Below are 12,797 nucleotides of genomic sequence, written 5' to 3' on the forward strand. Positions count from 1 at the left end.
TCTAAGAAATTATAAGATACGTTTATGAAGTGTTTATAGTAAGACAAACTTGAGTCGTTGGTAGATCTTCTGGCGAAATCAATAAGGCGGTGTGTAGTCTATTTTTTTAAATTTGAAAGAAATTCTTTTTTACGTATTGATATTTTAAATTATCTTTTAAAATTATAAACATGTTTCAATACCAAAGGTTTTTTCACCAGTATACAAAATATACCTACTAAAAATCAAGGCATAGGTATAAGAATAATTAAAATAAAAAAAATTCTCGCTAAATTTAAATATATGTATACTCCCGCCGCTTCGTTTAATTTAATGTAATGTAAATGATTAATGTAAATATTACTTTAATGTAAATAACACGAAGCGATCGCTTAATTTAATGTAAATAACACGAAGCGGCGGGAGAATATAATTTAGTAGTAACCATCGTAAAAAACAATTAGGTAAAATTATTACAAAATAACACATGTTTTTTATGTTCATTTTTTACAACAAAAATGGTTTCAGTTATTAGCAACCAGAAGTTTTTTACTTGATACTTTTTACAAATAATTTAAATAAACAAAGCCAGACAAAGCTTTGGTAAATTTTATGTGGTTGATTTCTTATGATTTATAAGGAATGTGATACTCAAAAGTGTACTTATTTTCTCACAAGTATATTTAAAAAAACGTGAATATTTTAATGAAAACAATATCTCCTGGAGATGAAAGGCTAAAGATTTCTCCTTTTTCTGTGACATTTTCCATTTGTAGTTGATTCGCTTTGGCTATATCACAGTCGATATTATTCGAGTCCTGAAATCACTCTCCGTTTAAATAAAACAAGAATTCAATTCAAATTCAATATGTTATTACCATCGCTATTATTGCTGGCATCCCTGTGCCATAAAATGGGGCACATGGACAAAACAACTAAAGATGTCTCTCATAAAGATGATTGATGCATTATTAACTGTCGATCTCCAGTACCGAAGACTCGTATAACGAACATTTCCAAAGTGAATTATTAGCGATCCCGTATGGTGGTGCATTGGAGAATATTATAGGTATAGTGGGAAATGCGAGAATAAAACTGAACGTCAAGCTTGCCGATTGAACATTGTCGAGAATGAAAGGATCTATGAATATTTCAATCAAATCGTTCCTGTTCTGTATCATAAATCATAGTTACTCCGTTTGAGATGCATGTTTCAACATAATATTATAGCTGCACCACATGTATTATCCGAACACGCTTATCATTTTATATATAGGTTTAAAACGTTTTGCAGGAAAAAGCATCAAATATGTAGGTAAGTGCCCCTAAAAGCCTTCTTACATAAAATTTCATATTGGGCAATGAAAACTCCACATTTTAAAATTAATTCTACAGAAACTCGACTATTGGTTGTATTTAGTAAAAATATTACATAAATCTATTTTTCTGATGAAAGTATGTGCAGATGAGCGTGCAATAACTTTAAGAAGTCATGTCAGGCTTATAAAAGGTGTACGCTTTTGTCACATGTTAAACTTTTCTACAAATTGCTTAAAATAAAATAACTGTAACTTCGGTACGCATGTGTAAAGACACCATAACATGAACCCTCAACTTTTTACGAAAAGGTGTCAATAAATTAATTTAGATTAGTTTTGTCTTCGGTATTTTTACGGAAAAGATTTTTATTTTGCATTTGAAATGGGACACCCTTTTTAAAGCTAATCTTAATGGACTTTCAATAAATTTGCCGATTTTAGCGATCCTCAATACTTACTCTAATTCGACAACTCATAAAAACGTTCTAAGTGCATTTTTAAATGGCTCTTAAACTGAGTAGATTATATAAATATAGCTTATGTTTTAAAAACCCACAAATTTTACGTACTAATTGAATTTTACATTAATTAAGTTGCCACCAGCTCACGATATTGGACACCAAACGGTCACGTTTTTAACCGGTGTAATTTGTATCGATTGGATTAGAGAAGCATCGTGAAGATTCTGAGATTATTGAAATGTACAGAACATTCTTTAGCCAATAGTTGTTTACTATGCACATAAATCCATCATACATACATTAAATAGAATGTCTTAATATTTGTGGTTTTACAGTTTTCCGTCAGATAAAACTAGAGTCGAACAAAAAAATATTTTACATCTTAAGGCGAAGTTTAATGCCAAATCACTATTTTGATTAATCTTTATAACAAATTGGTGAAAATTATGAAAACAAAAAAATATGCTTTAGTTAAATTGAAGGTTTTCCTTTCGCTTTGCTTGAATTCTACTCAATCTACAAATAAAAAATAAATCAACCACTACAAAAAATATTTTTTCAATAGAAATGTATGTACGCGTAAAGGACACAACTTTTAAAAAATACAGTTTTATATCTAATATTATCTGTTGCTTTCTTATAAAATTATTTACAAATAATTAAGTAAAAACAAGTTTTTTGCTTGAAATCGAACGTTTCTAGACTCGCGATTTTAATGCCTATTACCTACGATATAAGGTATACCAAGAATATACACATTTTTGGCTTGTAGTTTCCTCTTAAAAACACAAACAACATTTTTTTTACCATATTAAATCACTTCACTCGTGATTTAATGATAGCAGTAATGAAAACATTCCAAAAATGCATGGACCACACCCTCACAAATCTTTCACCATCGCAAATAGCGGTCATTTGAGTATGTCACATTAGCCGGTGGAAATTACTTCGTGATCTTAATAAAACTTTCGGTGATGCTTTTAAAAATAAAATGGCGCTCGATATTTTACTAAATGTCTTCTTTATTCGATTGCAAAGTGAATAGAATTGGATGCCATTTATCACGATTTGGTATGTGTGTTTTATCGAAAATTACATTTGTCCACATCGCTTTCACGCTTGTAGTTCATTAATTATTAAGCATGTTCAATATTTAAGTGTGAGTTCTGTGAAATAAAATGATATTTTTCTCGCTTTCCTGTTTGATTTGTAAATTCTTCAATTAATTACTTAACCAGAATTGTCTAGGTAATTTTAATTTAACCTTTTAAATATGATATTGTGGATTTACAGCATACCCACCATGAGGGATATTATATAACCATGATGATATAAATTTTCTCTTGTTTTCAAAGGAAATCTCATGATTTTTTCCTTCATTTCAACGTGCAGTGTATCGCTTTCATCCTCATTTTCTTGCTCTCTGAATTTCTATGGGTGTTTTTTTATCAAATTTATTAATAAAATTACCATTAAATTTACATATGAATTAAATGCTGTTAATTCTGAAATAATAAGAAACAAATGCAGTGTAACTAATAATTTCCTCCTGCTCCTGGAAAGAAGCCTGTGTTGACGGCCTCGCGTGAAATTATCCGAGACAGAATCCTGTTTCAGCCAGAATGTTTCGCATGTCTCACAGAATCTTCTAAACCGTCAGCAGTAAAGTGATATCTCTTCTAAAACTAACGTTGCAGATACAATTCAGAATAAATTATGTTGGTAACAAACATGGGTAAAAACTTATCTCTTTCATGTTGAGATATCGTAAAAATTTTATATTGGGAAAGCACAATAATATTTACTTCACTTTTTTGAATTCCTAAAAGATTTACGATATTATTTTCCAAATTTCGTAAGCGAAACAAACAAACTAAAAAATGTATTAACAACTTTGTAATTTGCAAAGTCCATACCAAAGGCTCTAGATAACTCTTTATCTACACGCGATTGCGCTATATTTCATTTTAAATAACATGTTTTGAATTTCATCTCTCTTTATGGGCTAATTAAATTTGCGTAAATGGCGTAAAATATCCGACGAAAAACTCCGTTCTATAAATCACGATAGCAATTATATAATAATATGATGAATTGAAAAAAAAAACCATTTGCATAAATCTTTACTCATGCCCCGGGTGAGTGTACTATTCAATTACGAAGCTATTGAATAAACTGATACTAAACTATCTCAATTTTTACATAATGTTAGATACCTACTCAATATTTTTTTTAATTCTTAAATAATAAATCAGAAATCCGTTTATACGAAGCTGCATAAACTCTCGATCGATGAATTCACACGTCATGAAGTTTGAATTCTCCTAATTGTGTGGATTTCACAGATTACAGAGCTTCGGACCTGCAAGGCTGAGGGGAGTTCGAGTGGTAAAAGGATAAAGGTCGGGAAGTACCTGGCTAAACCAGTTGATTGTGGTAATGTCCATGACCTTGAGAAAAAATGACAACCCGAAAATCGTAGATAATTTATTCCCAAGCCATTAGAGAAGCTGCATACATCCAATAAAAAATATTTTTGAAAGAAATATTTAGCGCAAGCAATTCTGAAGTTATTCTATATACAATTCCCTTGTATAAGGGTTAAAATAGCTTTAAAAAAAATCATTGAGATTTGCATGGAGGACACCGGTATCCCATCCACAGTTGACGGCCGGCATAGTCCAGTGGTAACGCGTTGGACTGCCATTCCGAAGGTCGCGGGTTCGAACCCGGCGTGCGCAAATAAATTTTATTTGATTAATTTGTGTTATTTCACAATTAATTAATTAAAAATAATATATAGTATATTTGCGGCACGTTCCAGAGTGGAAGATACTACCAGTATCGCCCTGGTGTAAGACCACCATTCAGAATTGAAACGTTGCTCCAAATGGCTTTACTCGTGTTTAGTGACTAGATCTGAATAGCCAGGTACTTCCCCACCTTCCTCTTTCTCTTCCCCACTTACCTTTAGCCTCACAACATCCCCCAATTGGGGATGCCATAGTCTCACTGGCTCCAGACGGGAGCAGTTGGGACTCTTGTGAGGTATTCACTATAAAAAAAATGACAGGTAAATTACTGGTCACCAAACTAAGGTCGTCTATTTTCAAATTGCAATAAAAAAACATCATATTTACTGCCGAAAATTAACACAAAAATGTTTATTCTTACGTACTGCATGTTTCAAAATAAATACTGATGATTTATTTAAGTTAAAATATCACATATAATGGAATATTTACGTTAGTGTGTAATGCAAACATTATTTATTTAAAAAAAAAACTGTTTCCACTGCGAATGAAAGTAAGCAGTAATTTTCTTGTCCCGTCAATTCAGTGCGTAGGCCTTTATGTTGATGGAATATGCCACTGAAAAATGCAATATCAGATTATTGGGCATTTATTTACGCCCTTAAGTGAAGCCAAGATACCAGAAGGCGTAAGATAAATTGTCTGGGCTGACTTTTATTACCGTGATAATCATTAGGTTGGTTCGCCTCGCGTTTATGTCAATGGCCATTTTTTAACCAGATAAAAATATGTGGAGCATTCTGTCGGATGATAAAATGCTAATTTACTAATACGATTCCACAACTTATTGCACTTGCAATATTAAATAATGGGTCTGTCCATCACCCCTTTGTGTGTGTATGTAAATACATCGCAGTATGCATTATACTAGTACATTATATTAAGACGATGCACTACGTAGTAATGCAAAATCATGTGTTTTTGGTTAAAAAATTTTGTCTAATAATTTTAAATTTATCCTATTATTATATTAATCTTTGGAATACATCTTGGCCTTTGAAATAATCGAGTATTTTTTAGATAAGTCTTTTTTTAAGCCCAGAAAAAAATAATGTATAAGGCCTATGAAAACTGCTTTAATGTTCAAAATCTCCTACTTACAAAACCATTTTCGGTTGTCATTTTATTGTATTATGTGGAAAATTAAGTTATTTATAAAATGATCGAAAAAATTAAATATTTATGCCTGAACATCCACAAAATAAAATAAAAGGCACTCTTTAGCCATGTTTTTTTCTTGCATAAATCAAAACAGGCGGAAGGTGTTAAGCGGGAATTTAAACCTTATCGCCATCTACGTAAGGGGTGTTATGGATAATGGCGCGATTTAAAATATTACACGACGTAGTGCATTGCATTAATAAAATGATTGTAATTTGTTCTCTCTCGTTCCGCTCACATCTAAGCTGCTAAGTACAGGAAGGTGCAGCGTATCAAATCAGGTGGTTTAAAATCACTTATAGCATTATTCATGATCCTAATAGGTGCACTTAAATATTAACTATCGTTTACAAAAGTTTATTAAAATAATTAGACGTCACGTGCTTGTCGGTGCATCCCTTTAAGACAAGTTCTCCAACTGGCTGGATATTTTAAACCTCTTCACAAAAGAGGAACATCATTTTTTACCTATCTCGAATAGTAAGGAATCGTAATACTTGGTAGCTTTTTTTGTATATTAATTCTCAGACCAGGTTTGCTCTATTATCAAGAAATTGTTGGTTGCGAGCAAGGGGTAAAAGCGATGATTAAAAATTATTCACACCGTCCAATCATAAATTTATACCATAAGATTAAAAATTATTAAATCGAATTACTCGTTCCTATTTTCAATAGAGGATGCCACAAAGTAAATAATGTCCGATCATTAAGTGTGGAGAATATTTAAAATCACCCACGTTATTATGATCTTAGAGATTATCTGTGGTTTTCTGCAGTGTTTAAACGAACCTTTTGACACATATTTTATGATAATTGTTTTGATAACTTTGGCGTGAGAATGTTTACTTATCTTTTCATTTTCTAGGTCATCGTGGTAATAAGGCATAATGTTATACACAATATCTAATTTATTATGTTTCTATTTGTTTCAGTCGTTTTTCGGTCGCACCTACAACAACCTGAGCTCTATCTCGGAGTGCAAGAACAACGGCGAGTGTGTCATCAACAAGAAGAACCGCACCGCATGCAAGGCGTGCCGCCTGCGCAAGTGCCTGCTGGTGGGCATGTCCAAGAGCGGCTCCCGCTATGGCCGCCGTTCCAACTGGTTCAAGATACACTGCCTCCTACAGGAGCAGCAACAGAAATCACCTCCAGTCTACCCGCTTCTCCCCCCAGCTCTTATGCCAGCAGCCACATTAGCGGGATACTACAAACAACCAAAATCTCAAGAAGAACATAGAAGAAGCGTGACCCCTTCAGATTCGGGAGCTTCTTCGGCTGACCCTGAAGATGATAGTTCTAGAAGTGCAAGTGCGATGAGTTTTCTAAGACCAACGTCATCACCCCTCAGTGACAAAGACTATTTTTCAAGCAGTAGCCATAAAAATAAAGAAACCGTTAAAAGAAAGCTTTCCTCACATCCCACTATTCACATTACTTCTTCTCCCTTCGGAAGTGGTCCTTCGATTAACAGTTTCTCGGCGAGAAGCGCTCCGTTCATCCCGGCGCTGAGACCGCATCCTGCAGGTTCCTTGACATCTTGGCCCGTGAGGACTGGAGGAGATTTGTTACTCTGCTCCCCAGCTCTTGCGGGAGTAGCGATGGACCAAGACCAGCCTATAGACTTGTCGATTAAGTCATCAGCAATGACGTGCAGAGCTTCTATTAATGATGATTGCTCGGACTCTGAACCTGAACTCAGTATTGACCTGAAAGATGATATGGACGCACACGACTTAAAAACACCTCTAGATTTAACGTTAGTATCTAAACGATCCGAAGAATTAACGGGGTAGCGAGTAGCTCCGTGAAGCTTGTTCATAATTTTGAGAAAGTATTAATAAAGGATTAAACATTAAAAAATATCGTTGTGATTTAGTGTGCCAGTTGTAGCCCTATTACAAGGCTTGATCGTGTGCCTTTTTTAATCCGAATTGATATGCCAGTGTTTTCTGGTAACCGTATTTTTGTAAAATGGTAAACTAATGTTTAGAGATATTTATTACGCGAACAATGTTGTGAAGTACTTCGATGAAAAAAATTATGATTCTCTTAGAATAAATTAATTATTGTCAATTGTATCGAGCGGTTCACGAACCAATTATTATTTGTATTTATTATTCAAAATATTATATTGTTACCAATCTTTGTTTTTCTTTGATGAATCGGCCAGTGTGATTCAATTAAAACTGTTTAATTTATTATTTTATTTTGTGATGATGCATATGAATACTATGTAACTAAACATACATTTTATACTACATGCTCATACGAGGGACCAATTGCCAGTGTTATATTTAATTATTATGTAAGAAAATTGTAAATAAAATATATTTATTACAGAAAGGCCAGTTTTTGTAAGTCAGATGGCTGAAGGAATGAAACAAAATTATTTCATCCGTATTCCATTAAAACATTTGTCAATAATATAAATTGAATTTAATTGATAAAATTTATTTATTTTAAATTAACTTGATTGATATAAATTGCCATTAAAACGTAGTTCACACTGCCATGAAAATATAACGTAAATGACAACACCTATTAAAAAAGGTACTTTTGGTATTTTCCTATAATGTAAGATTTATTGAATACAGACGCTATCATTTCCATTATTTATTGTGATCTTACAATAATTATTTTAATAAAAATATTTCTATAAACATTTTGAAAAATAGGAATACATTGTAATAACCTTAGTCATACGTTGTTATTTTCTACATATCTTAGCAATAGGTGAACATTACTCATTAATGTTAGAATAAAAGATCAATAATATATATAAATATCTAATTTTCTAGGAATGTTGTAGTTTTTTAATGAATTATATTTATAAGCTTACAAGATAATTTTTTGAAATCATTTTTTTACTTTATCATACAAATAATAATATGCTTATTTATTATTGAATATAATGTCGTGAAAAGATATTCCTTCCTTAACATAAAAATTTTCAGAAAATATTTTGCTGTAAAAAAAATATATTTAATTTAATTGAAACTCATTATAAAAAGCAATTAAAATCTCATCATCCAACATGTTGGACATATTTAAATCCGATTTTTTTTTAATAATTGATTCTATTCGAGATTAACTATTATAAAATTATAATTAATTTGAGAGCTCAGTAGTTTTTGTATCAGTGAAAAACGAAATGTAGGTTTATGTATTGAATGAATGCAATAATATTTTATATTTATAATGAGACTGCCGATAAAATCAGTATCTAATGAAGCATGCCAATAATTAATGCTATGTTTTATGTTTCAAGTGCCAGAAAAGAAAGAAAAAAATATTTTTATTTTGTTTTCTTTTTAAATTGCACGTTGGATACGGTTTCGATGATTATTATTTGTTTTGGTTAAACATTTGTTTTGTGTGTAGTCGCTAAGAGTGTTAAATTTGTTACTGATGAAATTGATGATTTGAAAAATAAAAATTGTTGATTAGTAAAATAAATATTTTTTTTATATTCCTTAACCTTCATGTAATTTTGAAAATTAGTTACAAATTCCATCATTATTTTTACATCTTTTTTTTCTTATATGAGAACAACAAAAAGAAACATGTTTAACTCGTGTATTGCAAATCATTAGATAATTTCTGGAAGATTATTTATTATTTAGTGCAGTATATGAGGTGTCGTCTTGAAACAACTTTTAACTTTAAAAGAGATCATAAGAACTAAAAATATTAATCTATTGCATTTCAGAATCTGTGAAAAATTTGGCTCTAGTTGACTAAAGAAAATTAGTTTACGAATTCAGCATCTGTTTGATTGTCCTAGGTTCACAATGAGGAACTTTCTAAATATCATCAATGATTTATGTTGGCATTGGTTAAACAACAAATTACACAAATCAAGCGATGTTTGCCTAGACACATAACCAATTGGTGAAGCGGTGCATAAATGTATAAATACATTCTAATTGACGTGAGTTCCCAGCAGAGCAAGAGGATTTACCTATCCTTGGTGAGAGACGCTATGAAGACAGGTGATATTGACATATACCAATAATAATTGTTAACAATGAGTTAACCAAACCAGAAAGCATTTACAACAAGAAACCTTCACTCGAAGGGAAGAAGCACGACCAAAAATAAAATAAAGACTTAAAAGAGAGAATATTTAAATTACTATTTTAATCTTATCTAAGAATCAATTAGTCATTATTGTCTCTTGGCAATTTCAAAAAGCATAATTTTAATTTGGAGTGTATCTATTTTCATCAGGCAGATAATTTTCGTATATAAAAATAATAAAAAACATAGTGTTCGTACACGCTTATCTCTGAAACCGCCCAATCGATTTCAATGAAATTTTGTGAATGTTTATGGTTAGTTCCAGCTTGAAATATAGAATAGATCTGGACCCGTTAGGTGGCGCCGTTGTCAAGATCTAAATTTTTGAATGAATTGACTCTGAAGTTTATTTGTAATATTGTTTATCGCTGAAAATTCAAAAGGTTTCTTATTTTTGTGTGTAAGCACCTTCTGATTTATATGAGTTCAGATAACTTACATAGAACCTCCAACTGTATTTCACGTTTCCGCGGAATAAATCTTATCTTGTTCTTTCAATCACAATTTTAGTCACTTACATATATCAAGGGAAACCAGAAGGGGTAGGTTTTGAAGTTTTATGGAGGGTTACGTAGTTTCTATATATTTATTAAAAATGTGCACCTTAATAATTATCGATTTCATAAACGTTTATTAATGAGCAATCGCAATAAACAATTGCCATTGATGCGATAATTCCATATCTTAAAGATAAGCCATTTATTATTTCGTACTTTTTCAAGTGTTAACTACTGTTACCTTGTTCTGGCAGATGGGCATTCTCATTCAATTGGCAAGTGTAATTAAAATCATAAAGCCTGTTTGGAATAAATTCATAGGCGAGTCAAGTTTTGCGACGACTATTTCTGTGGAAGAATAAGCAAAATCTTGCCAGAGAGATGAGATGAGAGAATGTTTTGGCAATGTATTATTTTCATATGATGTATTTATTTAAGAAAGGAGTGTGAGATTGCGGAATGTATTACGCAGAAGTAAATGGGTTTATGTTAAGAGTCAGAATAATATAAAAGTATGTATGAGGCGATACATGAATGTGAATGGATCAATGAATATGTGCCAAGGCAGTGTCGTGGCGGCATATCCTCTTAGTTAGTAAGTTAGTTTTTTCACCTTCTCAATTTTCTTGTTACACTGGAATTTCAGGTGATTTCTACTGGTGCTATCTTACTCAGCTTAATTCCCCTCCCTGACTCAAAACTCCCTCATAGGTGAAAGACATTCTGGAAATTCTTATATTGTGTACTTTTCTATTGAAGTTTAGCAGGCAACAGCCCGGCAGCTATTTTTTTCATGGTGTAAATAAATTCTAAAAACAGTTTTATTTTCATATCATACTTTGATTGGTTTATACTCTCCCATGGGGTATGATTTGATATTCATGAATAAGTTGCACGCTCCTCGTGCTTACAACAACTTCCGATCATCGAGCAGACTTTCCCATCTCTCCTATCCCTGCCTTGGGTCTACTCCTCCATGCTTCTGACCGCATCCAAATGCATTTGAGTGCATCATAAGCGTGCTCGCTGCACTCCGCACTCGGTCTGCAGTCCCACGACCGGATAATGTGCAGCCAGCATAATGCAGTTTTATGCAGTCTTGTGCAGTTTCCTCCATGAGTCACGACACTGAACTACATGAGAAATATCACATCTGCAAATTATTAAGGGGAAATAATAAAGGTCAGACGGGAAATTATGCAGGAAATGCCTCAGATGTTACGCAACAAACTGCTCGACTATTCCGACTTTCTGGGGCATTCCTTTCAAGCGACACTGAACAAACATCAACGCGGTATTACTCATTTTGTCATCATCTCATCTTATCAGCAATATTAAACCTTTTTCACGCAACACCATGTTTCTTTTCAATGTTCCTTGCTTGGACCCTTCTAAGTTGTTTTAGGACATCATTTTATTTATTTATTTATTTTATTTCTATACATACATTACAGTGTCTACCAAATATTTACATTTGTATATAATACATAAATTTAGAACTGTTGTTAATTTGGTGTTTTATGCTGGGTGTGAGGCAGGTTTGAGTAGGTGACACTGTGGTGGGTAATGTTATATGTTTCGTGAACACCTCACTAGGAGAACCTGTGCTGAGGTGTTTGCGTGGTTTTGATTTAATGGTACATGTATTTATGTGTATTGGTTAAATTTTCTTATATAAGTGTAAGTTGAGATTTTAAATTTTTTTTTTTTTTTAAATGGTTATTGTACATTGTTATTTAAAGAAAAAAGGAAAAAAAATATATTTATACGCACATATATATATACACCCATGTATACATACATAAATATATATGCATGCATACACACATATAGTAAACACACGCATACATAGATAAATACAAATTCATCAATGATTATGTTTGGTTTGGTGTTATAATGTTTTGTATAAAATGGATATCTTGTTTTTTGATCCAGGCTGTGATAAGTTTTTTGTGAATGTTTGTGTATGTATTTCCCATTAGTAGTAGTTTCAGAGTGGTGGGCATACAATTAAAAAGTTTTGTAGCGTAATACTGGAAGTGTCTTTGTCCGTGTGTGGTGTATGTTATCGGTATGTTCAGGGTATTGTTTGTTGTCGACCTTGTTTTTATTGTTGTTTGAGTTGGCATTGGAATGTGTAGTTTCTGTTGTAGGAAATTTAGTAGTGCAGATTTGGCATAAAGTTGTCTTATTGACATGACGTCTAATGTTTTGAAAATTTCGCTTGAATTTGTGTAGAATGGTACTTGTAAGATGATTTTAATTATTGCCTTTTGAATTTTTTGTATTGGGTCGATTGCAGTGTTTGTAGCGCTTCCCCAAGCCAGAATGCCATATGTAACAATCGATTGACAAAGTGCGAAATATATAGATCTAAGTATTGAATGTGGGAAAATGTTTTTGATTGACTTTATTAGGTGCATGACTCTTTTTAGTTTATTAGTAATGAAAGTTATGTGGTCAGTCCAGCGTAAGTGTGAATCA

At 32.3% G+C, this 12,797-nt stretch overlaps 1 protein-coding gene across 1 annotated transcript in view; it reads left to right on the plus strand.

Annotated features, from left to right (window-relative positions):
- The window catches only part of LOC149422472 (uncharacterized), a 212,033-nt gene extending 203,695 nt beyond the window's left edge, over positions 1 to 8,338 (plus strand). Inside the window, exon 3 of the mRNA XM_089633303.1 lies at positions 6,666 to 8,338. Within this exon, the coding sequence (XP_089489429.1) occupies positions 6,666 to 7,529 (864 nt within the window). The 3' untranslated portion in view covers positions 7,530 to 8,338. The remainder of the gene's footprint in view (positions 1 to 6,665) is intronic.
- Positions 8,339 to 12,797: the final 4,459 nt, after the last annotated feature.

This window comes from Hesperophylax consimilis, chromosome 7 (assembly GCF_061612785.1).
Source record: "Hesperophylax consimilis isolate HC1 chromosome 7, BYU_Hcon_1.0, whole genome shotgun sequence".
NCBI lineage: Eukaryota > Metazoa > Arthropoda > Insecta > Trichoptera > Limnephilidae > Hesperophylax > Hesperophylax consimilis.